General features: G+C 51.8%; 9 protein-coding genes across 9 annotated transcripts; 3 read left to right on the top strand and 6 right to left on the bottom strand.

Annotated features, from left to right (window-relative positions):
- Positions 1-143: 143 nt before the first annotated feature.
- CGCA056_v006308 (uncharacterized protein) lies at positions 144-1,480 on the bottom strand (the record flags this gene model as incomplete). Its single annotated transcript, XM_037321559.1, has 3 exons — positions 144-465; positions 549-1,192; positions 1,271-1,480. The coding sequence occupies 3 exons, from the start codon at positions 1,478-1,480 to the stop codon at positions 144-146; spliced, it is 1,176 nt and encodes a 391-aa protein (XP_037179463.1).
- Positions 1,481-10,487: 9,007 nt separating this feature from the next.
- GLX3-1 (Glyoxalase 3) lies at positions 10,488-10,892 on the top strand (the record flags this gene model as incomplete). The annotated part of the gene is made up of 1 exon (XM_037321558.1): positions 10,488-10,892. The coding sequence occupies one exon, from the start codon at positions 10,488-10,490 to the stop codon at positions 10,890-10,892; it is 405 nt and encodes a 134-aa protein (XP_037180007.1).
- Positions 10,893-11,483: 591 nt separating this feature from the next.
- Positions 11,484-12,045, bottom strand: CGCA056_v006306 (uncharacterized protein; the record flags this gene model as incomplete). Its single annotated transcript, XM_037321557.1, has 2 exons — positions 11,484-11,816; positions 11,875-12,045. 2 exons carry the CDS (start codon positions 12,043-12,045, stop codon positions 11,484-11,486), a joined length of 504 nt encoding a protein of 167 aa, XP_037180006.1.
- Positions 12,046-13,419: 1,374 nt separating this feature from the next.
- On the top strand, positions 13,420-17,618 carry apdF-15 (Aspyridones efflux protein apdF; the record flags this gene model as incomplete). The annotated part of the gene is made up of 6 exons (XM_037321556.1): positions 13,420-13,947; positions 14,268-14,907; positions 15,915-16,265; positions 16,321-16,354; positions 16,918-17,005; positions 17,067-17,618. The coding sequence occupies 6 exons, from the start codon at positions 13,420-13,422 to the stop codon at positions 17,616-17,618; spliced, it is 2,193 nt and encodes a 730-aa protein (XP_037180009.1).
- Positions 17,619-18,230: 612 nt separating this feature from the next.
- Positions 18,231-19,271, bottom strand: CGCA056_v006304 (Retinol dehydrogenase 12; the record flags this gene model as incomplete). Its single annotated transcript, XM_037321555.1, has 1 exon — positions 18,231-19,271. One exon carries the CDS (start codon positions 19,269-19,271, stop codon positions 18,231-18,233), a length of 1,041 nt encoding a protein of 346 aa, XP_037180008.1.
- Positions 19,272-21,051: 1,780 nt separating this feature from the next.
- Positions 21,052-21,476, bottom strand: linB-2 (2,5-dichloro-2,5-cyclohexadiene-1,4-diol dehydrogenase; the record flags this gene model as incomplete). Its single annotated transcript, XM_037321554.1, has 2 exons — positions 21,052-21,385; positions 21,439-21,476. 2 exons carry the CDS (start codon positions 21,474-21,476, stop codon positions 21,052-21,054), a joined length of 372 nt encoding a protein of 123 aa, XP_037180004.1.
- An 878-nt stretch (positions 21,477-22,354) lies between these two features.
- Positions 22,355-23,399, top strand: P450-1-6 (Cytochrome P450 monooygenase 1; the record flags this gene model as incomplete). Its single annotated transcript, XM_037321553.1, has 2 exons — positions 22,355-22,916; positions 22,981-23,399. 2 exons carry the CDS (start codon positions 22,355-22,357, stop codon positions 23,397-23,399), a joined length of 981 nt encoding a protein of 326 aa, XP_037180003.1.
- Positions 23,400-23,772: 373 nt separating this feature from the next.
- CGCA056_v006301 (putative FAD-dependent monooxygenase) lies at positions 23,773-25,091 on the bottom strand (the record flags this gene model as incomplete). The annotated part of the gene is made up of 2 exons (XM_037321552.1): positions 23,773-24,035; positions 24,095-25,091. 2 exons carry the CDS (start codon positions 25,089-25,091, stop codon positions 23,773-23,775), a joined length of 1,260 nt encoding a protein of 419 aa, XP_037178889.1.
- Positions 25,092-25,840: 749 nt separating this feature from the next.
- Positions 25,841-26,916, bottom strand: khs (Kievitone hydratase; the record flags this gene model as incomplete). Its single annotated transcript, XM_037321551.1, has 2 exons — positions 25,841-26,776; positions 26,833-26,916. 2 exons carry the CDS (start codon positions 26,914-26,916, stop codon positions 25,841-25,843), a joined length of 1,020 nt encoding a protein of 339 aa, XP_037180005.1.
- Positions 26,917-27,779: the final 863 nt, after the last annotated feature.

The raw sequence follows: 27,779 nt of genomic DNA, 5'->3' as shown, positions 1-27,779 counted from the left end.
AAGATGGTTTGGTGTCCAGGCTAGCTGGATAAATGTAAGGGCTGGTGGTTTTGGACGAGGAGGTCATGTTCGGTGCCGTTTGAAGACGACTCTTTCAATGAGGAATGCGTCAATTGTTGCTCAGAACTTTCACAATCTCAAGTTTACTTGTACCAGAGAAACATAACAGCCCACAAAAGTACAACCACCACTAGACAGAAATCGGTTACCCGGCCCTTGCGCTCCCATTGCCGAGTGACGTCGGCATCTATTTGCCCCCAACCCCATTTCTTAACGGCCTGGTACTCCTCAAAAAGCATTGGCTTGACCGGGTCTGGCATTATGTCAATCAAGTCAAATTGTATCTTCAACCCAAGCTTGATCAATCGTTCAAGCACAGGGTTTGGGTGACCGATCTGTTGCTGTTCACGGACTTTGGGAGCAAGAACTGTCAGCAGCATCTGGCGGCCAAACCAGTGAAGATGTCTGCGTTTAGTCGATTAGCCATCCCCAGTGTTCGAGAAATCCATATGAACCGTTTGGGGCGTTGACCTGTTGGCCTAACTTACTTGGGAAACCACAGCGTGCTGAACTGGTTTATGAAAGCCTCAGCGATGGCGCGGCCCTTCTCCCTGTCTTCCGAATTCGTCCATTTGTCGAAGGGCAAGTCCTGAAACCAGCGATAACAGCCTTCGAGTTCGTCCCATGTTCTTGGAAAGTTGACTCCAAAGTTACGACTCCCGTCCGCCGGCTCCGTTCGAAATTGCGCCAAAACCCTTTCTGCCCATGCAGGCCACGCAGCTGCGACGTGAGGACGAGGCTTCTGATTCTTCGCCCCGACAAGCTTCCGCAAATACGTCTCGAACACCGCCGACCCAATCACGGACATCTGTCCTTCGGGAGGGTTGCTGAAGGCTCCCGGGGTGTTCTTCCAGATGGTTTTGTGTAGTCTGTTCACAGCCTTGATTCCTCGTTTTGTCTCCTCGGACGCACTGCCGTACCACATCCAATCTAGGAGCTGGTCTGCTGTCTCGTAAAACCGTTGGTGGGGACGCTTGAATGCTCTGGCCCCAAAATGAATCGCCGCAGCACCCCCCGGGGGCTGCGTCAGCATCACAAACGTGGAGCAGTATCCCATTGCAACAGCAAATGTATTGCCAGAGAAGAAGTTCGCGGTTTTGATGATTTGGTCATGCTCAGTCTCGGGGTCAAGCTATGAGGAGAAAGACCACAAGTCAGTGCTTCCATGTAATTATATCACCGTCAAGCTTTGGCATGTAAATGATCTTACTGTGTCAAGATACGCTGAAATCCATTTCCCTTTCCTCTTCTCCTCAGGAGGCCACTCTGGCACGGGTCTCTGAGATTGAGTTGGGGGTTTCGGCTGTCTCTGATTGTTGTCAAGCTGATCCGCCGTGTCCGTCCCGGGAGGAAGATTACTGCCGAAGTCAAGTGCATAGTACTCCTTATCCCTTTCGACGAGAGTCGGAATAGCTGACATGATGAGAGGACTGGCACAAAAAAGGATCTAGTCAAAGTCAATAGGGAGTAGATGGTTGGCGTTATTGGTTGCAATCAAAGATGGCCAACCCAGACAAGTGAGCGCAGGCTCAATGACAATGACTATTTATACCCATCATAACCCGGTTGCAGCTGACGATCATCAGAAACAGTAATGTTCGCCAGTGGAAGCACGTACCTCCGTTGGGCGACATGGCGGTCGTATGGTCTGTGATGACTTACAGGGGCTTTGGTGCTAGGGGCAGAGTCAAGCAAAGCGGCAATAGTTTCGGTAACAGCTTTGGGCCCGCTATACATCCGGACGCCGCTTAGTCCGCATGTTCGTTTACCTGAAGATGCTCATGAAAGCTATTTTGATTCGTAACTGATGTATTCGGTAGTACAGATAATCGAGTCTTTCGGCTGAACAATCAGATCTAGCAAAATAGAATCTCGTCGCACGACACGGCGGCGATTGCCGGTACCAAACAGGTTCCCTTCCGCGATTATCTTACTAATCGATGCATATGGACTGCAGCAATATGCCTGGTTTGAGCCATCGCCGTAAGGCTTTGATTCGCTGTCGGGATGTGATGTGGTGATGTAGCTCAACATCTTGACGTTTTGCACAGCCTGGTTGGAAAGGTTTTATTCTGATGACTGGGGTGTCACATAACCTACCAGCCATTGTCATGCTGAACAACTACTGTTGGTCTTGGTCAATTTTCTCTTCGAATTGGGATAAAAAGAATGCGTAAAGCCCCAAACTGGGTTGAAGGGGAAGGTGAGAAGATGCAGTCCTCGGTTTCTGCAACAGACTGAGGTGATCACCGACCCGGCCATAATTATCACTGAAGGGAACATGGTCACATACAATTGCACAGGTGTAGATGACGCAGAATCAATTACCCGCGAAGGCATACGCTGGTTCAGTAGGTCCGTAGCTTTAGGGACCAAAGTATCATTCCAAGGGAAATCTACCAAACATAAAGAGTGCCCCAAACATCATATTCTACTTTGGACGCAGAAGTAGAGATAGCTTCCTACACCCTGAGAACTGCCCGGAAATGCATGCTCCCGGATTCTAACTTCTCAATAGCCTGTCTGATACCATTTTCGGACATTGGAAAGACTTCAATAACCGGCTTCACATCATGTTGCGCTGCAAATTCCAGCATCTTGCGATGCACCTTTCTTGACGCCACCAGTGACCCCTGAACGCTGATGCCATTTAGGATCAATGGCATATAAGGGATCTCAAGATTGCCCGCGGAGACAGAGATGGGATAAATCTTTGATCTGGTGGCCATGAGAGGCAGGAGGGCATCCCAGTCAGGCTGCGACGAGGTCGTGACTATGAGTCTGTCAATCGGCCAACTCCGTTTGGCAGATGACGGGTCGCGATTGCGCAGGCCGATGAACTCGTGCGCGCCCAACTTCAAGGCCTCTTCTTTCTTGTTATCAGAGCCTGACAGCACAACCACGCGACAGCCCAGCTTGGCTGCGAACTGGATGGCTAGGTGACCTAAACCGCCCACACCGATGATGCCGACCGTCTCATTTGGTCCCACGTTGTATAGAGTCGTAAAAACGGTGGCGCCAGCACATTGAAGTGGGGCAGCGAGTTCGTCGGATAGGGCATTGGGGATGCGATGCAGGAACGCCTCTCGCCAGATGGCATGGGAGGCGAAGCTACCCTGGTTGGTGTTGGAGTTGCCATATATGGCACGGTCGGAGCAATAGATGTCATCGCCCTGAAGACAGGTCTGGCAGTAGCCGCAGCTGTTGGTAGCATAACCCCAGCCAACTCGATCGCCTTTCTCCAGATGCCGCACGCCAGGGCTGACGTCAGAAACTATACCGACACCTTCGTGACCAAGGACCATGTCCGCTGTTTTCTTATGGCATTTATATGTGAGCTCGGGCCGACCGATAGGCATTACGGGATTGTAGACTGGAGACTACTCACATAGTGTAAGTCGGTCCCGCAAAGACCAGACGCCGTGACGCGGATTAGAACGTCGTCACCTTCGAGCTGGTCGGGATGATCGACAGTGACCTTCTTGGGGAAATCATCATGACATCCCTTGAAAACTGTGAATGTAGGCATTTTCCGAATTGGCTTGATTAAACAAGGTGTCGAACGGCTGGTAGGTGAGCTAAAAAGAAGTGCTGCGTCTTAGGATGGAAGTGAAATATCAGACGCAGAAAAGTCTCCACGACAGGAATTTTTTGTGGAAGTTTATCGGGAATATTGACTAGTCTTATATCTAGTTAGATCCTACAAACTCTGTTGTCTATGTGTTCTCCTGCTTCTGATCCGTTTCTGTTATGCTATCAGCAACTCGCCCCGTAGACGGAACACCCGCTCCGACAAATCCATACTCGATTTCATGTCATCATGTCATGACAAAACCCGAGATGATGTAACACTAAATCATTCATTCGGGTTTATTCAGACTTAGAATTGCTGACAGTCGATGCTGTAACCCGTTAACGGAGGGGGACGGCCATTCCGTGTTTCCTCAAGGCTCCACCACGGGTTTCCCGTCACGTATCCCTTCTGTCTCTTTCTACTTCTCTTTGGCTGATTAATTACCATCTTTGTAATCCGATCTTTGTAATCCGCTAATGCTGGCGGAGATCAAAATTTGCTTTTTGGAATGCCTTCATTTGGGACCATTTTCACCATTAAATCTAAGCTATGTGCACGAGAAAACGACAGACGCACTGGATGAACGCGTTAACATCTCGTCTCTTTCAACCCTCCGATCAACTTCGCAACATCTATACACGGTCAACTCAAATCGCACCCATCACAGCGGCTTTGCACACACCACCCCACCGGCACCCACTGTTAGTGCCGCGCTGAGCTCGTCACCCTACCACTAACACCACCAAATCCACCCCTACAACCTACTCTCGCCCGCGATGGCCTCAGAGCCAGCCGCGGGCGCCTCGCAGGGCCCTAACGGCCTCCTATCCTCTATGCATAACCTGCCGAAGACCCCTCCCCCCCTTACCTCCCTACCCCCGCGTCCGAGGGGCCTCACGCCCCCCCCTATCCGGCCCCTTGGAGGAGGGCCACAATCGGCCACTGCCGCTCTTCAGCAAGCCCGGGAAGGTCGGGCCCTCCGAGATGAGGCCCTGGACCTCCTCGCAAAAGGCCTAGATGCCCTCATTGGGACGGCTCCAGCACGTCTGAAGGCTACAGCCCAGGACCTCATCGACTCTTTTGCCAGATTTGCAACCACAGAAACTTCTGGACCCACCCCTACCAGCCCTGGAAAAACGTACGCCCTGGCCGCCGGAGGCTCCACTAAAGGTGGATCCCTCTCCGGCCCCAGCCCCGGCCCCGGCCCCCGGCCGAGCCGAACAACAGGCCGGCAGGCCACCAACTACGCAAACAAGCCAAAACAGACCCAGGATCTCCGCCTACTGGTTAGGCTTCCTGCCGAACATATCCCTACCTCCAGAACCCTAGCCCCTCACTCAGTAAAAATGGTAGTTACAAAAGAGCTCAACCTACAACCACAAGACCTAGTTGAGGTTCGCCATACTGCTACTAGCTTCTCGCTGAGGCCCCAGAACAAAGAGATACAAGCCCTACTCCTTCAGAGGGCCCCTGAGATTAAGAACTGTCTCACAGCTGAGAAGGTAGAAGTGCCTACAAGATGGTACCAGTATTCCATCCCTTTTTGCCCCCTATACTTCACAAGCCTAGATGGAAGTAGGATGGGTATTGAATCTGAAATAGAGGAAGAGGTCTTCCTACAGACAAAGCAAAGACTCCTCTCCTGGCGCCCAACCCGAGATAGCCCTGACCTAGCCACAGCTACGCAAAGCCTGATTATTGCCCTCCCCCAGGGAGTTAAGGAAGGCTTCCGCCTGTTCGGCCAGTCAGGCCCAGCTCGTCTGCTCCCCCCTAGGAAACAGGTCCCTAAACGACACTCCTCTGGCTGCCAGGGCTTCCACTCAAACCGCTACTGCACCCGGCAACCCCTCTGTGAGAACTGCAGTATGCCCTTAGATTCGCATGAGGATAGGATCTGCCTAGCCAGGTCTAAGTGTGCTAACTGCTATGGGCCCTTCCCAGCAAGCCATGCCAACTGCCCAGCCAGACCGCTACTAGTTAATGGAAAACTTGTTATACCTACCTATAAGGAACTGCGAGGGATCCGGAAGGTTGGTGGCAAGGCCTCAGATGACCTCCTAGCTAGCCAGGCCTGCTCCCTAGGCAGCACACAGCAAGCAGAGGCCAGGCTGGGCACTACATCTAAGCGCCCTCGACCCCTCACACCTACACAAGACTCAATTGTTATTGCAGATACTGCTAGCATAGCTGGAAGCAGCAATAGTATGGATGAGGATGAGGCTGAAGACTCTGAAGCCCTCCCCCTTACCAACCGCCCTATCTGCCCGCTTCCAAGCAGTAGCAGAAGCCAGAGGGTAATACAGAAGCCTGACTACAACGTTATTAATGCCTATACCCACCTCGATCTCGACTCAGAGCCGTAGGCTCAAAATGGCTACCCCACGGGTACTACGGGTCGCCCAGTGTAACGTGGGGAAGATCAGCCCAGCTCATACAGCTCTCCTAGAGCTCTGCTGGGCAGATCAGATCGATATAGTACTGATCCAGGAGCCCTGGATAGGCTATAGAGATAAGATGCAAATCAACACACACCCAGGCTATAACTCTTACGTACCAGTTGACTTCTGGAACAGCAGGGACACAAGGCCTAGGGTTATGACCTACACACACAAAAGTCTAAGGTTACAAATACAGCAGCAAAGACCTACCCTATCAAGGGATATCCTATGGATCAAAGCGGGCGACATTACTATTGCAAACGTCTATAGACCACCAGGTGAACCCACAAACCACACAACAAATACCCTCCTAAGCTATCAACCGCCGGAGAGAGCCCTTATTGCTGGGGATCTCAATGCTCGCCACTCCTCCTGGGAACCTGGCTCCCAAAGCCGGAACCGAGGGGACGATATTGCAGAGTGGGCTGAAGGCTGTAATCTTAACTTTATTGGGGTAGCTGGGGCTCCAACCCATACCCATGGGCATATACTCGACCTCAGCTTCTCAAATATCCCCTTTACAGAGGCCTGCATCAGCCCACACCTACATCCAGGGGCTGATCACCAAGCTATTATAACGACCATACCTATAAGCAAAACCCAGGACTTGAGGTGTCAGACTAGCCACCCTGTGGTCTCAGACTCATCCCTACTCCGGCTAGCCGACCTAGTGAAAGTAGGGATCCTAGCCCTGCCTACCTTAGGGGATACACCTACCTCAGCAGAAATAGACTCCCTAGCTACCCAACTAGTCAGCCTCCTCTCTACAGCTATCCAGGCTGTAGGGAAGAGACGGACTAACCAGGGCAGGGGAGCCCCCTGGTGGACAGAGGAGTGCTCAGAGGCCCACCAAGCAGCTATTGAGGCTAGGCGTCAGCAAGCCCAAGAACCTGGGCTAATAATACCACCGCCCATCCTAGAGGAGCAGAAGGCCTTTCTGACCACAGTCAGGAAGGCAAAACGCGCCTATTGGGCTGCTAAGATTGAGGAGGCTGGGTCTAACCAGAACTTATATCAGATACTTAGCTGGCGTAAGTCTGGTCTAGCTGTTAAAGCCCCACCTCTATTGGTAGATGGACAGGCTTTTAACAACAGCTATGATAAAGCCCAAGCCTTACGGAAGGCCCTACTAGAGAGATTTGACGCTACAGACGACTTCCATGGGAACCCATTTGCTATTCCTATAGTTCCAAGGCGTCTAATACCCTGGCAGCAGATAGTCAACATTGAGGAAGTACGCCAGGCAACTCTCACAAAGGCTACAACCCCTGGGATTGATGGGATTACTACAAAGTTACTACAATCCATTTGGGGCCTGATAGGTGTTCCTATACAGCAGCTCTTTCAGGCCTGCGTTCAGATAGGCTACTTCCCTAGGACCTTCCGCAAAGCAGAGGTAGTTATGATCCAGAAGCCGGGAAAAGCAGACCTCTCAAAGGCTGGATCCTGGCGCCCAATAGCCCTCTTATCCTGCCTAGGCAAGGGCTTAGAGCGGCTGATAGCAAAGAGGATGGCATATCTCACCATTCTGGAAGGAGTTGCTAGCCCACAGCAGGTTGGGGCATTACCAGGGAGGGCTGCAGTCAACCTGACAACCTGTCTAACCCATGAGATCGAAAGAGCTCTAGACTCAGGGCTTACTGCAACTCTAGCGACAATGGATGTCAAGGGGGCGTTTGATTCTGTCCTACGAAATCGACTTACTATTAGGCTACGACAGCAGGGCTGGCCTAGTAGTCTGATTAGACTGATCTTCAACTTCACCTCTTGCCGCACAGCCCGGGTAAGGTTAGTAGAGGATACTACCACAGAGGACTTCCCTTTATCCTGCGGACTGCCGCAAGGCTCGCCACTATCACCTATCCTTTTTTCTGCTATATATAGCCGACATCCTAGCTGACGATCAGAAGCTACGGTTTAGCTATGCAGACGATATAGGCCTGCTGGCTACTGGCCCTTCCCTGGAGGGAAACACTGCAGCCCTTAGCCAGGAGATAACTCAGATCCTAGACTGGGGCACTGATAATAAGGTTACATTTGACCCGGCTAAATGTGAAGCAATCCACTTTAGCAGGAAACACAACCAGTCAAATAACCTACCAGATATACAGGCAAGGGACCTAACTATCAAGGCCTCAACTAAGCCTGTACGATGGCTAGGGGTCTGGTTCGATAGGAAACTCACCTTCCGGCACTATGTTGATACAAAGGTAGCGGCAGCAAAGAAGGTAGCCCAGTTCCTACAGCACCTATCAAACACAAAAGGAGGGCTCCCAGCAGCTGCAGCACGCCAAGCTGTTATTGCCTGTGTCCTTCCTACAGTCCTATACGGAGCTGAGACCTGGTATGCAGGCTTAAGTAAGCCAGCTAGGAACAGCAGCACCACTGCAGTTAGCAGCAGCACCACTAACCAGGTAACTACTGTCAGTACGAGGCAGAAGGGCCTGGTTAGGAGTGTTAGAAAGGTTATCACAGCAGCAGCAAGGGCTATCCTGCCTGTCTGGAGGACTACACCAACCAGCAGCCTCCTCCGAGATGCTGGCCTGCCTACAGCAAAAGTAGCCCTTGAGGCAGCACGCCTACGCTTTGCCACACGCCTACAGAAGGTTGACCAACACAACCCCTTAGTCCCTAGGCTTCCACAGCTAGGGCGGCAGGAAACAAGGCTTCAAAGAACAGCAGCCCTCCTACCTAAGTGCCCAAGGCCGATGCTCCTACAGCCACAGCACCTCTCAGGATCAAAAGACCCTACAGCTGGCCAGGATAAGGAGAAGGCAGCTAAAGCGTTTCAGAACTGGGTTAAGACTGTGCCAGATAACCATACGATTATCTACTCAGACGGCTCTAAAGCCACTAATGGGGCTACGGGATTCGGCTTTGTTATCTACCGCGGAAACAAACGGATAGCCCAAGGGTGCGGCCGTCTCAGCATTGCAGAAGTATTTGATGGCGAGGCAGAGGGGGCGAGGGCAGGGCTCCAAAGGGCCCTTCCTACCTCCCAAGGCCAGCCTATACATATCTGTATTGATAACACCAGTGTCATCCAGGGGATACGCGGCAACATCCCAGACTCCTCACAAGCTGCCTTCTTAGAGATCCAGGCAGCAGCCAGGATATATACTATACAAACCCACTGGTCCCCAGGGCACCAAGGGATAAAAGGAAACGAGGAGGCTGACAGCTTAGCTAAGGAGGGCACAACGCTGCCAGTCCCCAGAGGCCTACTGCCGACCCTATCAGGGATCAAGCGGCTTGCTCAAGAACGCAAACAACACCAGCATAGAAAATGGTGGAAGAAAGAGGCACCCCCCTGTTATACCCAGCTGGGGCTTAAGGCCACCCTTGGCTGCCCTCCTGAACTAGCTCTACTAAGAGCTACCCTTCATCATCTCCTAGCAGCACGATCAGGCCACGGAGACTTCGAACAGTATCATCAACGCTTTAACCACACAGAAGCACTGCTTTCCTGCTCCTGCGGGGAGGCTAAAGAGGCAGACCACCTGGTCTACTGCCGTAAGACACTAGTGAGGAGGCAACGGTGGCCTATCCTCCACCCTTATAGTCGAAGGGAGCCTCTAGGACCTATAGGCTCTCTAGAGCGCTACTTTAAGGGGCTAATCACCGATTATGAAGGCTTCCAGGCCTTCCTTGACGTGACAGACTTCTTCCAGAAGATCTGCCCGCGTTACTAATAGATAGGACTTAACCTATCCTCTCAACAACAGACTACCTATAGTTATCAGGACAGCAGATTGCTATAACGGAACTAGGGCACCAGTGGGAACTAGGGACGGATAGAACACATAGTGGCCCTCGGGCAAGATCTGGAGGACGCTAGGAAGAGGCGTGTACTACACAGTAGATAGCTAGATCCTGCGGCCCTCCACGCCACATACCCTTCGGGAGGTCTGCCGCAAGGGCGGCTGCGCCCTTGCCGCCATGGCGTTAAAAAAAAAAAAAAATTAAAAAAAAAAATCGCACCCATCATGGCCCCTAAGGTTTTTGTCGTCCTGGCCAGCGCTGGACATATGAGTAAAACGCCTAAGTTGCAATGGAGCGTCGATCAGATCAAGCCTACGGGCTGGTATCCCGTACGTATACTCCATTCCATGAATTGCAAGATCCGTTGACACTGACAGATGTGGTGTGCAGCCCGAGTTCGCCCGCCCCTACTACGCCTTAACGGGCAAAGACGCCAACGGCAACAAGCTTAACCCCCCGCGGGCTGAGATCATCGTTGCTTCTCCCAAGGGCGGAGAAGCCCCCATTGACCAGAAGTCGGTTGAAAACTTCAAGGACGAGGACTCCGTGAGGTTTTACGAGACCGAGAAAGCGTTGTGGCAGCAGACTCAACCCCTGAGCGATACCGCGCTTTGGAGTTCGACGCCGTCTTCTTCCCTGGCGGTCACGGCCCAATGTTCGATCTCGTCGATGATGAGAATTCCTTGAAGGTCATTTCTGAGTTTTATCAGGCAGGCAAGATTGTCGCTGCCGTGTGCCACGGCCCCATTGTTCTCGTCAACGTCCAAATTGATGGAAAGCCCCTCATTGAAGGTCGTCGGGTGACCGGCTTCAGTAACGAGGAAGAGGACATCATTGGGCTGACTGAAGTCATGCCTGAGCTGCTGGAAGACGCTGTTAAGCGTGCTGGTGGCATCTACATCAAGGCAGACAAACCATGGGCGGAGCAGGTCGTGGTCGATGGCCGGCTGATTACCGGCCAGAACCCGGCCTCGGCGGCTGCAGTTGGTAGGGCTCTCGCCGAGTCTCTGGGTGCGTTACCTACACTTGCATCGATCAAAATCGGTAACACAAACTGACAGCTTCTCGCAGGTATCTAAGTTCACCCGCAACGGAGCGACGCAGCAATTTATGACATATTGAGGACTGGGAGAACAGGGAGTGTTTGGCGGAATGTGAAGAGAACGCAATGGAAGGACTAAATTTGGCACAAAACGTTCACCACATCATCAATGGCGAAGGCCTTTATCATATATGCAGAGCTCTTCGCACATTTGTCGACTAGTTGCGTGCACGATTGTGTCACAGACACTTGGCCAATCTCCAAACCCCATCCCAGACCCAAGAATATCTGACTGTGTGAAAGAAATTGCCCCTTGAGAGTGAGATTAGTGTTTCGCCGGTAAGATTCTTGGTGGTCGATTCTGGCATGCATGCTTGATGAGAAACTCTGTTCACGTAAGAAAACAACAAGCTAGATTACCACATCTGCCAGTTCGTACGTCTGATGATAAATTAGGGAAACACTCATTCAAGTCTCCAAGAATTGAGTGGCCATGCTGAATTACTCATCCGCTAAGGAGCCGGTTCTGGGTTTGGTTTCTGAGTATTTGGTAGTTGGAGCGGACGCCTCTGGCAGGTCCCATTCAGTGCTGCGGACTACTCTTCGGTCAAGGACTTTCTTCCATTTCGCCCAGAAAATCAACGAAAACTTCGTCACCAAGTCCTGCCCTTTGCTTAAAGACTTCGAAGTGTTGCTGTGCCCACGATTGCTCCTCTCCCGCTTTGGGCACTGGCAGCCCGACCTTAAAGCCCGCCATCAGCTCGCCCGTGACGAAAATAGCAGCCAACTCCAGCTCATTCGGAGGGAGCCCATTGACGATGTAACTTGGATGCACGATTCGACGCCACGCGGAATTGATATCCTGACATAGTTGCTCCCAGGCTTCCCTGGTGCGGTGGGCACCATTCCGCACACATGCCATGATTCGATTCGAGAGTCGCTTAAGAACGACATCAGTTGTCAATATCCTATGTGACATGCACTCCTTTTCTACTCACAGGTCGTCCACCCACAAACCAAGTGTGCTGAGATGCGTCCGTGAACAACACATTCACAAACCATCGTGGCGTTTGAAAGGCTTCAGCGTGGATATCAGTGATGGCCTTTGCCAGTTCAGCTTTCTGGGCAGCTGTGAGAGGCGCAGCAAAGCTGACTTCGTATAGGGGCATCCTGAGAACCGTCTTCTTTCGAGGTGATGATTTGATGGAGGGGGGGGATTTCTAGCAACAGGTCGCAGCCATGGCCTTTTTAACAGCTATACGCAGTTGTAAAGGCATGCATGAGTGGCCAAACAAGACCGGATAAGGAGCAAGCAAGACAATGTTGAAGCCATTGGCGGCATCCTGGTCGAGCCTAGCAATGCCTGCCACGGTGTCACCTAAGCCGTATTACACCCTATAGAGGTCCGACCGCTTCTTGCATCATTCGTGAATCATCTGCTGAGAACTAGGGGACAAATACTCGGCTCCGACATGTGACTATTGTGGGACTGTGAAAAGCTGACTCGGAATGGAAGCCTTTCCTTCTATCATTCAACCTCGAAAGCACGAGACTCGGCTTATGTGAAGCCATAACTTTCCGGTGCTTTCCTAGAAAGAATTTGATTTTTCAGAAATGACAGTTCAAATGGACCAGGGATGCCGCATATGCGCATAGTGTCTCCAAAACGGACGTCTTCTTCTGTTACCAATCCTTCTTCACATCTAACCATCATCCGGTATGTACATAATCGCATACATCCACACATCGTAGTGAGTTAGTTCACCATGTTTTTGCGAGTGCACGTCTAAGAGCGCTAAGCAATAGGATTCGATGCGGGCCAGCCCGCCTACCTCCCCCACTGCGGAGGATCCAAGTGCCTGGGCACGGAATGGGCCGCCTCGGAGACGGAATACCCGCGCCGTGCTAGTTAGCAGACGAATCACATAAGCAACATCCAGCCGAACAGAAGGAAACCTCCGTGTTTTGTCAGAGCAACATCCGTCTTCATTGCTCGCATTCCACAGATCGTCACAGTCAAACGACCAGACCACCATGCCAACCGAAGCAACGAAGAGGACGATGAACTTGCCGCCTACCTTAGAATCCCCGATACCGCACAAGGTCAGGTCAGGGATTGGTGCAGCCTGCGTGCGGTGCCAAAAACGGAAAATCCGTGTAAGCCTTCCCTTCCGTTTCGGCTACCCGCCGGTTCCCCCCGTGCCAACTGCTGTGAACGATGTGTTGACCGCGAATAACTAGTGTGATGCTCTTTTGCCGGCTTGCGGCGCTTGCCACCGCGCGGGTACCCAATGCGTCGGGGGAGGTTCATCACGGGAGATCCCTCGGAGGTAAGGCGTCGCCCAGATGAGGGTGCCTTGCCATACCGAGCTCGCGAGCTGACCCGCGTCGGTTATGTGAACGATCTAGAAGCCCGGGTTCGATGGCTAGAGTCCGTCATTCAAGAGCGTTTACCTAGTTTCGACCTAAGTGCTGGACCAGGGCAATTGAACAAATCAGCAGGCGTGTCGAACGAAGTCGAAACTCTTGAGCTGCCAGCCCAAATGCGCAATAACCAAAATAGAGAATCTCTGGACACAATCTCTGAGCAAATCGGACTCATATCCGTCACTAACGGCGCAGATCTTCGATACCTTGGCCCATCCAGCGGCTTGTTTTTCACCAAGTTCGTCCTGGCTGGCCTGGGGAAACAGATCCTATCTGTGCCTGATCGAACCTCCGCCCCTGAATTTGCTCACAACAGCATTCTTGTCCCTTCAGATCTTCTCGCGCCTCATCAGAAAGATCTGCCTGCCGATGAGAGGCAGGCAAGATGGCTCTCGCAGGCATATTTCGAACACGTCCATCTACAGTTTCCGTTCCTCCACGAGTCCACTCATTGGGAAACTGTGAGTCGGGCATATGGCGCCGCCGAGATCTTTTTAGTAGACAAATTCCAGGTCTTCATGGTTCTCGCCATAGGCGCAGCACACCTCTCCCGGCGAACCAAGGTGGCGCTGTCTGCCGAAGGGTACTACTCCTCCGCCATGAAACTTGTCGATGAGATCTTCAAGACATCTTCTATTGCATCTGTTCAATGCATCTTGCTCCTCGAGATATATGCATTCAACAGCCCGTCGTCCGGATTGAGTCTTTGGTCGCTCCACCACCATGGACTCGCATTAGCAATAGAACTGGGGCTACATCGCAATGTACCGGAGAGTACATTTTCTACATTCGAGAGAGAGTTGCGGACTCGGGTCTTCTGGTGTACTTATACAATTGACAGACTCTTGAGCACCCTGATGGGGAGACCAATGGGTGTGGTGGATGAGCAATGCGAGCTCAGAGCAAGTACCCTACTTCTTTCAATATTCCAACGGCAATGTACCTGAGCTGACCATGTCCGCAGCTGCCCTTGGACGTAGGCGACGAACAACTGAAGTCGGATCAGCTCAAGCAACGCCAAGAGTCGGAGCCACCCACCAACGTTACCAGTGCCATGCATCTTTTCAGGCTCGCGAGGTTCAACTCCGAGATCAAGTGCGTCCTTTACTGTGTCGATCGGCAGTACCCGCCGTACACACAACCCATGGTTGTTGATGCAGAGAGTTGGAGAGTCGACATCCTGAGTCGGCTGCGCCAGTGGAAGCATAATATACCGAGACATCCTGAAGGAAGCCCAGGGCATTACAATAGTACCCTATGTGAGATCAAGTATCATGAGCTTACGATGCTGATACTTCGACCAAGTCCGAGGATACAGAACCCGGACAAGGCGTCACTGCGCGGATGCTTCCAGAGTGCTCTGACATGCACAGAGCTCTACCATTCACTCTATGTCGCGAACTCTCTCCAATATGGATGGCTCAGCATTCATTCTCTCTTCTTGTTTGTCATGGCCATGTTTTACTGCGTCTGGAAGCCTTCGGAGATTGTCAAGGAAGAGGATTTCGACTCTGTAATCCCCTCGCTGAAAGTCGCCTCGGATATCTTGAGCGCCATCGGAGAACTTTGGCCAGAGGCGAAGAGAAATCGCGACATTTTGGACCGTATATCAACGGCAACCATACGAAGGTTTACTCAGCATCTGAACAAGAGAGGGCCTTTGCCGACTCCACAGGAATCGCGGACATCCGTAGAGGTCGCCTCGAACTTGAGTTCAGAGCCAGTAATGGACTGGAGTGACATGGGTCAGTCGTGGAACGGCAGGTCGCCGGTGCAATTCAGAGATGAAGGAATGATAAACACACCTTCGCGATGAATTACGGTGCAAACGATAAACCTTTCATGTCGGCTGACATTATGTCTTACTTTCTGGGGTCTTCGGCGGATGCGACAATGGGCCCGAACGACTTTGTTCATGCTATGGATGATGCGCCGAACTACTTCGTTGGTGATGGGCTGAATTCCGATCACATTATCGAAGATGCGCGTCAACTGTAGTTTCGAATAGTTGACATATTACACTCATATTCTTAAAACAAAGTCCTGGGTTTTCATATTAAAGATATCCTGACGTCTCGCGCTGTCAGATTCTCTGCGCTGTCTTTCTCTTTGCTTTGGTCCCCGGGCGAATAGACCTTGCTCTGCGCGCGCTCCACTTGCCCCGTTAAGCCCTTCACCATGACTTTATCAGTGACGGGATATCCGAAGGTAATGGCTAGACAAGGCCTGGAATCCGCGGCATCCATGGACAGGTTCCCAAGTTGGGAGTTGTGAGTTACTGTGGGGATCTTTGATTAGTGATCATCTCGTCAAATACGCCTTACACTCCTTTGGATGACCACTTTCCATACAATTTTGTTATCGGTGGTAGTTAGCTGCCCCGCTGAGGATTTTCATGTCTTGACTGTAGTGGATCTTTCTCAGCGATTAATGTCTAGGTGGTCGACCTTTTGGTAACACCTAGTAGAAATACCACCACTACTGACAGGATCCGGTGGACAAAGAGACGTAAGAAACCCAGCGGGTTGAATCATTTTGATCACAATGCCCTTATGAAGACTCATTATCTCCCTTCACCCAACCTACCTCGTATTATTAACTCACTCGACAGTTAGTTCTAGAGTTAAACTTGTTTACATCCGGGATCGATATTCAATGGCGGCCACAACTGGCTTCCCAGACCAGGCAGACGCCATAGAGAAGAAGGAGCATTATCTGCAACAAGATGCTTCGCAAGACGTCACTGACAGGAGGTCGGGCCATGATACGACGAGCTCCGTTACCGACGCGAGGTTAGACCATGGGAATGACGCCCGAGGAAATTTCCGAAATGAGGCGTCAAATAATTTGCATGATGGCAGGACCAACACCATAGCGAAACGCGTGCCCAGCGTAGCTGCTTCGACCTCCCTTTCCGACCCGGGACCTCCTCCTGATGGAGGTCTTTGGGCTTGGCTGAGTGGTAAGTGGCGATGACATTGGTTCGTTGCGCATGAATTAATAATCAACTCTGGCAGTCTTGGGGACGTTTCTGGTCATGATGAACACGTGGTACGTTGCCTCCCCTAGCTCCCCCGCCAGAGTTTCCTCAGCAAGAAATGCCTGAAAATGTTGACTAGGGGTGTGATCAATTCTTTCGGCGTCTTTCAAAGCTACTACGTCACAGCTCTTGACCGCCCACCATCCGACATTTCCTAGATCGGATCCATCAACGTCTTCCTGCTCTTCTTCATCGGCACCTTCACTGGTCGTCTGACTGACGCAGGGTTCTTCCGCCCATTAGCCATCTCCGGGGCTATCTTGACGATAACCGGAACATTAGCAACGTCGGCATGCACGAAGTATTGGCAGATATTCCTGGCGCAAGGTATCTGCGCTGGTATTGGTAGTGGCTGTCTCTTCTGCCCGGCCGTTGCCATCGTGTCAACGTATTTCAACAAGCGTCGGTCGCTGGCGATTGGCGCCACCGCTTGTGGCAGCGGAGTCGGGGGCATATTGTACCCGGTGCTAGTACGCTAACTATTACCGAGAGTGGGCTTCGGGTGGACAATGAGGACAATCGAATTTGTCCAAGGTGGTGGATTGGCGATTGCGGTCGCTATCTTACGACCAAGGGTTCTTCCCCGTAAGACGGGGCAGTTTGTCGAATGGTCGGCGTTCCGCGAGCTCGAGTACACATCCTATGCATGTGGCTCTGTCCTGGTAAGTTACCCCCTACATGGACAATGGCCACTATCGGTTTCGATGCTGATGCTTGATACAGTGCCTGATGGGAGCCTACTTCGCTTTCTTCTTCGTCGCCGCCTATGCCCGAGACATCCAGGGCATATCGTATACCAACTCACTAACCCTCGTCATGATGATGAATGGCGTTGGAATGGTGGGCCGACTCCTGCTCACACATCTTGCTGATAGGTTCGGGAACCTTACCGTCTTCGTGCCTACTGATGGACCAGATGCTTTGCTTCTGTTTTCCTGGATCGCGGTCTCCTCTCCAGCGGGCGTATATGTTTGGGCGTCCTTTTCTGGTATGGCCACCGGTGGTTTTCAGTCGCTGTTGCCATCCGCTTTGGCATCTCTTACATCTGATCCGCAGAAGCAGGGTACTAGCATCGGGATGGTGTTCACGATTGTGAGCTTTGCGGGTTTGGTCGGGCCCCCGATCGGAGGAGCTCTCATTTCCGCTGTCGGCGGTTCTTACGTTGGTGCTCAGGCTTTTGCAGGAACAAGTCTATCGTTGGAGATGGCATTCATGATGACCGCTAGGGAAGTCAAAAGGAGGAAGAAGGGGCAAGATATGTGGATGAAGGTATGATGGGACGTTGATGCTATACGCCGTTGCCAGCGTGTTCTTCATGTGCAGCCTGTGCTGTACCCATTCTGTTGCAATGGCCCTTGCCGCCAGTATCTCAGTTGAGAAAAGCGAAGAAGTATTCATTTCGACCACGTTTGCTTAAAAGGCAGCAAAACTATTGCTGGACACGAGTGTTTTTGGGGCGCCAAAAGCTAGACATCGTCACCCACCCTCGTCAGAGGCAAAAAACATACAACACCGGGCATTCGCCGGTCGTCACCGACCCGACTACTACTCCAGCCCTCACTGGTTTATCGATGGGAGAGCGGACGGGATCCCGAGTTTTCCAATGGGTATGGTCGTATGTGGTGGGCAATGGTTGCGAAGCTGCTCATACGGGGTCATTCATGGGGTGAACAGTGATCATGGGCAGAGTGAAATTCAGTATCTTCACTGTTGTTGTCTCACAAGATAGGCTTTGTTTACTTGAATATATCTTACTTCTACAACATCCATCTGATCTCGTCATCAGTAATCTTTCCATGTCTACCCTTGCCGCCCTGTCTTAACCTCGCCACGTCAGGCGCTTAGGGATGGACCCAAGCCTAGTGATTCGACATGTCAACCCTCGCGTTATTCTTCCTCTATACCGAGCAGCTTGCATGACTCCTTCCAAAGCAATGCAGCTTTTGCCTCGTCGTAAGCCCAAGGCGCATACCCCGTGTCGGTCGACATCATGTTGTATCCGGCAGATGTGGGGTGAGCCTCGACACAGTCGCTCAGATATTTGCCACCTCTTCCCTCCCACTCCTTGCTGACTGCGGCGTAGACAGTGGTGGAAGCCCCTTGGGCCGGGCTCTTGAGGATTCTCATCATCTTGTTGAACAGCTCTTCGCCCATTGCCGCCTTCGCAGCTTCCACGTCGACTGGCTGCGCCGCAGACATGTTCGTCATAATAGATCCGGGATGCAAAGACAGCGAGTGGAGACCTCGGGAGCTGTAGCGCCTCTCAATCTCGTTTGAAAAGTAAATGTTGGCCGTTTTGGAGTGTCCATAGGCCACTGACTGCTCGAAGGAGCCTTCTTCCTCAAAGTTGAAATCGTGGAATCGGATTTCGCTCGCGCGGTGAGCCATCGAGGAGACGGCCACGACGCGTGAGTGGAACTCCGGAGTGACAGATGCCAGCAGCGCGGGCCGCAGCAGTTGGAAGAGAAGGAAATGCCCAACGTGATTCGTCCCAAAGTGGGACTCAAACCCGTCAACAGTCTTCGTCTTTTCGTGCTGTATGACATCGGCGTTATTGATGAGGATGTTGAGTTTGCCCTCGCTCTTGCCCAGGAAACTCTCGGCACCCTCCCGCACGGAGTCAAGTGAGTCCAGTGACAGCACGACAGCCTGGAGTGATCCTCTCCCAGGAAGATTCGGGGTTTTCCTAATGTCGGCGATGGCCTTGTCGCCCTTCTCGTTGCTCCGAACGCCTAGGAAAACATCGGCGCCGGGCGCGTAGAGGGCGCGAGCAGTGTCCAATCCGATGCCTTGGTTTGCGCCGGTAATGAAAATTGTCTTACCTACCAGCTTTCCGATGAGATTTTCGTCTTCGATGATTTGGAGAGCCGTGGGGCGTGCGTCGCCTGGACCCTGGGGGTTCTGATGGGCTGCGGCGTAATGAGACATGGCGTTAAAGCTTTCTGTAAAGCTTCGCTGCGCGGAAGTCGTTGGGTTGCTGTTTCGGACTCAGAGTACGTAAGGAGGCAGCGAGACTAAATGTGGATAAGATGAATGGCATTCGACTTGCAGCTCGGGAGATGTCACGAAATTTAAGCCATCGAGCCGACGTACGAATTATCCCACGATTCCCACCACATGATGTACAGTCGCTGCTCTCACTTTTCAGTGAATTCCGCCATAATCTGCCGTCCGTGCATGAAGTCCGCTTGATGAAGTGCTGGCGCCAATGACCTGGAGTACTAGCGGCCAAGGAGGCTTTTGCTCACCGCAGGGTTTGCGCTGACACTCCAGGTTGTAACCGGGATCTGGGCGGACATTCATCTGGCGGACTTTCAGCCCAAGAAAGGCTATTTCATATTTGGAATGAGTCGTTGGGGGTGGGAAGGAAACCGTGGCCGACGACACAAGCAATCATTCGAGCTGGTCATGTGGACTCCCTCGCCCATGCCTGATTAGGCCGCGAGGTCTTGGTCCTGCAAGCCGTCCAAATCGTTTCACATTGACCGTAGGGTAAGACGCCAATGTTAATGATGTATCAAGAACGGCGAGCAGCATTGTATGGCTCGCCAGAAGATCTACTACAAGTATTGTGCTACTGTTCGGTGAGTCTACGCAGCTGTCAAGCGGGAAGCTTCTTTGACGAGAGATTACCAGATTGAGCCTCTGGAACTGGTTCCAAATGTCGCAACTTGGTCCGCCAGGTTTGTTTTGGTCATAACACACATGACTGTTGTTCAAGTCTCAGTGGCCGTGTTGTCGGGTCGGGTTTTCCTCATTCGGCCCTGCGGCTGGTAAATGCGTGACCCACTTTCGGGTCCCCGCTCCGCACAGCAGCCGGTGTCACTCGGACTCACTCCACACGACGACTTTCGTCCAGGGGTGGGATCCCTGCGCCATCCAACCTTGAGCAGCTAGGAGTACACATGCAAAGCCAATCTGATGCGGATGTGCCACACATCAGCTATTCCGGTAACATTACAGACAGACGGCAGCAGAGGCGAAGGTGTTTCCCGCAAGCGGACGGCAGATATGGGTCCTCCGTTCTACACCCATCACTTACTACAGTACACAAAATGTGCGGACTTCCATCTCTTCGAGCCACTTCTCTGATTTGTTTTCTTATCTGACCTAACACAAACCCTGATTCCTGGTGCCATCTACTATGTTTACGCACTTTGCCTAACTCTGGACTCCTAAATTCTCAGGTTATTTGAATATTAAAATTCGCCGTCTCTGTCTCATTCCTGGTGAGCTAGAAAACCTTCGGCAACCTAGCTCCGCCATCAAGCCGGATCACTTCACCGTTCAACATGGTACTCCCTATCACCTCTTTCACAAGCCTAGCGAATCCTTCCGGCATTCCTGGTCGCCAAGGAAACTCCATAGCCCCGGTCAGCATCTCGCGGTCCTGTGGTCGCATGGGCGCCGTCATCCCTGTCTCGAACAAGCCTGGCGCAATCGTAACTACACGAATGCCGTGTTGCCAAGATCTCGTGCCATGGGCAGCGTCATTGATACAACTGCCCCTTTACTACCCGAATAGACTACCAGGCCAGATTGTCCTTCGAAAGCTGCGGAGCTGGCCACCATGATCACAACGCCCCGCTCTCCGTCCGGTCTTTCTCGGGACATGGCGGCTAGGTGAGGCAGGAGTTGGCGGATGGGATCAAGGGTGCCACGCAAATTGACGTTCAGGACGGTCTCCATGGCGCTCTGCATCCAGTAGCTAGAATCGCAGTAGCCTCCTCACTAGGGAGAGAACTTCGCGCCTTGTAAGTAATAGCGTGAGGTGGAAATCCACACCATGCACGGAGAACCAGTTCCAGCAGCAGTGAAAGATACCGCTGATGGGTTTGCCGGCCCCTTGCGCCCAGTCAAGAGTGTCCTTGATAGCATCTGCGACACTCTGCGTAATGGTGATATCGCAATGCAGAAACTTCATCGAAGGTCCAAGTTCCGTAGTCGCGGCGGTCCCGAGATTGCTGTTGGTGTCGATGACCGCAGCATTGCCCCCTTGACGGATGATCATATCCACGCAACCGCGACCAAGGCCGGAGGCCCTGGGTCGTCAACTTAGCAGTGATAACGCAGGCAAGAGCAGTGGCTGACTTACCCGCCTGTGACAATGAAAGTACGTCCCTGGATCTTCATTATTGCTTGTTGAGATTGGCGGAGAGATGAAGGTGGTAGACGGCCTTACATGTGCGGACTAATTCAAGATAATATAAGAAGACAGTCGGGACGGCTCGCATCCCGCAAGTCCGGCGGTCAACACCCCGCCACCTAACAGTGTCATTGCTCAACAGCAGCATACCTACGGAATGGACCGATCAAAGAACCCGGTCCAATGTTGTATCTAGTGGGCCGAAGGTCCGCTCCGCAAGCTGGGTTGTTATGCCCGGACTGAGACCCCGCTTCTCCGCAAAGAAGAGTAAGCTGCGTGCCAAGGATTCGATGCTATAAGTAATGCACATAGGCATTGTCAGCGATTGAGATTTTCCTGGTGCCGCACTCATCAGGAATGCAAAAAGACTCCTACGCCATGGAAACCCATAGATCTAATCAGGTTTCAGACAGCAGGACGGCCTTTCCAAGTTATGACAGACTCAGGTCCTTTGATCATGATTCCTCTGGATTTGGCCGATGAAATACGTAACGATCCTCGGTTGACGTTCGCTGGGTTCTTGGAGCGTGTGGGTTGAAACAAGCAGTCTGCTTTTTCTTCCCGCTCTTGCACTGACTCTTCGTTCTTCTCCATTAGCAACAACTGACGATTTATCCTGGGCTCGACGCCCTACATCTCAGCACTAAGGAAGAGATCATTCAGGAAACGATTCGAAAGCACCTTACCCAGGCGCTCGGAGGCTTGACGCAGCGACTCTCTGATGAGGCGGCGGCAGTCTTGGACGAAAGCTTACCAACAGGAAACGGTAAGAGCACACCAGATGCAATGATTGCTGTTAGTCGGTTGACTAGTCGTCTAATAACGAGCACATGTGGTCGGAGAATGGCAGCATATCCAATTCTACATGACGGCAGCTCAAGCTGCGGCTAGACTGTCAGCCCTCACCTTCCTTGGCGAAGAGCTCTGTCATAACCCCGAATGGATAGACATCTCAACCTCATTCACGGGAGTAACATTGCATTCAGGAAATAGCCTCAGAGCTTGGCCGGCAATCTTGCGGCCGTTCGTTCATCACTTCCTTCCGGAACTCTGGTACATCAAGGGTATCACCAAAAAGGCCCGGGCTATTATTCTTCCCGAACTGGAGAGGAGGAAAGCGGCCCGTCCAACATCCACGAAACCTCAAGATTCGCTCTCCTGGCCAGACGACGTACGTGGAGATTGCAATCTCGACATTGTGAAGGGCCAGCTTTTCCTTACTTTCACTGCTATCCACACCACGTCTTCCGACCTAACGGCACTGCTATATGATCTCATTAATAACCCCAAGTACTTCGGCCTTCTTAGGGAGGAGATCACTCAAGTCTTGCAAGAAGATGGTGGCTGGAAGAAAACAAGCCTGTATAAGATGAAGCTTATGGACAGTTGCATGAAGGAAAGCGAGCGCTTGAACATCCTGGGACATCGTAAGTGGCATGCAGTCTTTCCTCTTCCAGATAAGACACGGTCGCTCACATCTCGGACAACCAGATATGATGAACCGCCGCGTCGAGGCGCCAATGACCCTATCGGATGGCACATACCTGCCTAAAGGTGTTCATCTTGGTGTCCCTGTCTCTCACGTGCGCGATTCAGAGTTTCTAGGCGAGAACCCGGATCAATTTGACGGCCACAGGTTCCTACGCATGCGGCAACAGCCAGGCCAGGAAAACAAGTGGCAATTCGTGACCACGAGCCCTCACTTCCTTAGCTTTGGGCACGGGAAGCATGCTTGCCCTGGGCGGTTCTTCACTAGTAACGAGATCAAGATCATTCTCTGTCATCTGATTATGAAATACGACTGGTCCTACGAGAACGAGCCACCAAGAAGTGCTCACGAGCACCGATTCGTGCCTGACCCACAGACAGTCATTTTGTACAAAAAGAGAGTGCTGGAAGTTCAGCTATAAATGCTTGCAAGATCTTTGCGCGGGCCAGTCTGAAAGGTCGCGTTCTGGCCGAACAGCTACTAATTGTGAGAGCGAGGGTATCCGCGGTTTGTTGCATTTCTCTTTCTTTGTTTTCATTCCAAGTGTGAGAGGCTACGAAGGCCCCGACTTTGACAGATGCATAGAAGCGAGCTTTGGTAGTATTTTGAGACAGTAAAGAGCACATGTAAACTATGGTAACGCTATGGACGTCCTTTGAATAGTGGACTGCTACCTCAACTTGAGGTCGATTTTGAGCCACCAAGTACTGGGCGAGAGGCTGCCATCCTTCTTTTTCCAACTCAACCCATTAAAGGACACAGATAATCCCAGATGCCATTCATAGCATTTGTCTTTAGATCGTAACGCTTTCCTTAGCGAGAGGCAACACCTTCTTACCACACGTGTAGAACTCATACTTGGCGTCCTTTGCATGGTCTTCTAGCACTGGGTTAGACACGCGAATGGCTTTAGCACCCCTTGTGATCATATCGTCGCGATACTCCGCGATGAATTTGACCACATCCTCACTCTTTCCTCCAGCGTCCCGGATGCTGGTAATGGCGCGACCCAGTCTTAAGCCATCTGTGATTGCGCATACGCCAGCCTCTCCTCGGACTGTGGAATATGCTGTTAGCTGTGAAATCTTTATATGTCACTGAAGAGGTCAAACTCACATGGTGTCATCGAATGCGCGGCGTCTCCAGCTAGAGTGATCCTCCCGGCGGGGAGCTGATCAGCAGTCAACCCCACGCTCTGCAGCACAATACCGGGCTGCCTGTATCTCTCGACCGGTACCTTGTCGACAAGTACGCGCAAATTGTCGGGATATTGCTTGGTGCATTTCCTCGCAAACGCCATGAGCTCCTCCCGAGACGCCGTAACAGTCCAGAACGGCTTCTCCTCGGTGCTCTTCGCTGCTTCCTTGTCGATCCAGTGGAGAATGAAGTAGAAATATCCGGTCTTCTTGTCCGGGCTAATTTTGTTCAAGGCGGCGAACAGGCTGACCTGGCTCGGGCCCTCATTCTGCGGCGTCGAGTCCAACACAATGTAAGCCGAGTGGCCCAGCTCGATCTGGTGCTTGAGCTCGTCGCCAGTTAACTCGATCTCGCCAACCAGGGATCCGACGGGCAGCGGCTTCATGATCTCTTGTCCGCCCAAAATGTGTCTGCGCACCAAGCTCCGGCTTCCCTCTGCCCCGACGAGGATGTCGCCGGTCTCGGAGCTGCCATCCTCGAAGTGCGCCACAACTTTGTCGTCGCGTTCTTCCACGCGCACCAAGCGCTTGTTGAACTGGACAGTCAGATGCTGGAGGAGCCAGTCCCGCAGACGCTGGCGATTCGCGCGGACAATCTTGCCGGACTCATCATCTGTGACGCCAACTCTCCAGTCGGGCTTGCTGACATCGTAGAAGACGAATTGCGCTGGAATGTGATCCAGAGGGCTCAGGTGGTTGGTCTGCTCGATAGGTCCGAGATCCGCGGGCATCGAAGCTGAGACTTCGGCCAGCATGGGACCATGGAGTGCGATGGCCCAACCTTGCGCTCTGGCGTCAGCTCTGCTGTCACGCTCAAAGATCGAGAAAGAGATGTTGTTCTTGCGCAGTATCTGAGCAAGTGTCAGGCCGCTGAGTCCGGCGCCGACAATGAGGACATGGGGGTTGGGATTGGACATCGTGTTGTATGTTTGGTAACTGAAGAAGATGAAAGGATACTCGATGAGGAATTCTTCATGATCTTGGGTGCTTTTGTTCAAACATTTATATGTGAATGATATTGATACATTTATGTTGAACCGCTGCCATTCGCAATCGCTTTCATCCTGTCCGTTCCGTCAGTTACAACCTTACAGGGGTACGGCATATTATTTCCGGTCGGATTCCAGCTTCATACATGAGGCACGACCTCACTGGTGGCCGTTGTCCCGTGACCCCACATTGGTGATGCAGATCAGAGCCACTTGTGTTCCCGAATGATACGTTTCCACTTTCGGACGCACTGACACTTTTCATGGGTTGAAATCATTAAGGTCTCTTGATCCCCCCCCAGAAGTTGTGCCCAAGTTTCAATGGCTTCTTCGGCGTTGACTTTTTCTGGTTTTCAATTATTCTCTGGAAAGCATCAACTGTCCAACCGGCTACACAACAGCGGTGCCCCAACCGGGAAGGAACAATAATTCTTCAAAACTCTGCAAACTTTTATCCTTGCGGTTTGTCCCAAAAAGAAAATAGGGTGGACCTTGTCTCAAGAATTGCTGGGAGGGTCAGTGGTTTACTGATGTTTATTGCAGATTGAGTGAAAGCAGATGTATTCTTAGATCAACGCATGATAGGGCCTGCAAACAAAAATGCCGATGCGCAAAAACTCGAACATTCTGCTGCAGAGTCTTCAGTCACCGCTTTCCAGCACATGATGAAGAAGAACCTAGAAGGCCGTGACTAGCTCAATGACACCAAACGATTCGGTATGTCCATAGAAAGAACCGGTAGCCTCAACAAACCCTTCGTAAGCCGAGTCAATCAATGCCTTCTCGCCATACATTTCCTGGTCCGGACGCACAGAGTTAACAACTAAGTGGTCGCCGTTCTCAAAGGTGAGCGTCCAGCTGAGCGGGTATACAAGATTGGAGTTCGGGGAGGTCCACGTGTTGGAGTAGTCGGGCGAAAGCTCATAAGCAAGCACGTGGTACCCATTGCCCACCCTGATGGTTGCGAATCGAGTGCTCTCATCATCGATAAGGTCCCATGCCCAGATGCTTGCTTTGATGTCCGATCCTGGGAAGTGAAGTTCAAACCAGGTCCAATTCTTCGGGGCTCCGTGGGAGAGCTGTCTATCGTACCAGGTGAACGAGTTGCTGGTGTCGACGGAGATGGTCTTGTTATTCAGCGTGATCGTACCCGCGGTTCTTCCGTTGGGGATGCCCCATTCTGTGGCGTTAATCGGCACGCTGCCAAAGGGGATGATGCCACCCCCTCCATTGAGCATAACACGAGAGGTCAAGTTCCATTCCAAGTCAATCGAGAAAGACTTCTCAGGGTGCGCGTAGGTGTACATCGTCGAAACGCTGTCGTCCGAAGTAGAACCAAAGCCATAGGTCCCGTAATCGGCATTCAGGGGGAGACTATTGTCGAAACCGCTGCCATCGGTGTTGTTGCAGTAGGTGAGGTCAACCCAATAATCATGCGTCTGAAGATCCAGTATCGACGAGCGGCAGACAGAGGGTATAGTGGTAAGAAGATGGGACAGAGTCATGTACTGTCGACCATCATCTCCAGTGATGAAGGAACTGGCCCAATAGGAGGACCCGGTGGGAATATCATACTGGCTCTCGGTGTAGTTCAAGAGAGCCGGGATGTTGGGCTTTGGTTTGTCAGACGTCAATTGAAAATACTAAGCTACGGGTTGCAGTATCTTACGTTTCTGAAGTCGGCTTGATCTTCTGGCTGGAAGATGTATCCATTTGCCAGCGACACAAAAGGCACAATAGCCGCGATCTTCATGTTGACCTGAGATTGAATTTCTGTAAACGAGAGTGTATTTGATTCAATGGCACCTGAAAAAGCGTGAACGACAATTGTATCGGTGCTGAAAAGACGAGGCGACGGGTCGAATGATCCTATTCCTATAATCTTATTACCACGAGTCCATCTGCTTCCTTATATACGTTATCCCTTTCCGACCTTTCAACCTCCTGTTGACCTCACATCATCGTTGAAGTTCAGTTGCAGCTCAAGATACGTGCCCCTATTCAACAGTCACGCCACGATTGCGGTAATGACAATTTCACCATAGCCCAGTGCGATTCTCCAGGAAGGGAATCAAAATCTCGAGGTTCGGAACCGCAGGTAAGAATCTCAGTGGGCCCCGATCCCTGAAAACAGAACTGCATGATGAGCTAGTCATCGAAGCAAAGAAACAAAAAGTGGAGATGAACTCGCTATGAATATCTTTTGATTGCCGGCAACGTAGTGACGTCCGTCGGCCTGCTACTCGACCCGAAGTATCGGCATTCGGGAGCTTCCAATCAGTGGCTGAGTTAGACAAGGCCGACGCCGACTGTCTACTTACGGTCGTTGTCATATAAGGCATCAAAATGTCCTTGCTTGGACGGAGTCGGGATGCTATGAACCTTCTGGGCCCGATTCACCTATAACAGGCCTCCAATTGCGTGCTTTGGTGTCCGCATAGTCGTGTATAACGATGTAAATCTCTCGATTAACGGGGTGCGCGATCTCTCATACTACCAGCGCTGTTGAACGAACCTGAAAATCAAACCCGAATCAAGTATGATTCCCCACCAAATGGAGCTGGAAATTTTGTTCCCAAACCCTGAGGCCTTGGAACATCCGTACATATACTGTTT

The sequence above is a fragment of the Colletotrichum aenigma genome, assembly GCF_013390185.1.
Source record: "Colletotrichum aenigma strain Cg56 chromosome Unknown KSG_Cg56_contig04, whole genome shotgun sequence".
Lineage (NCBI taxonomy): Eukaryota > Fungi > Ascomycota > Sordariomycetes > Glomerellales > Glomerellaceae > Colletotrichum > Colletotrichum aenigma.
This window is presented reverse-complemented; position numbering and strand designations above follow the sequence as displayed.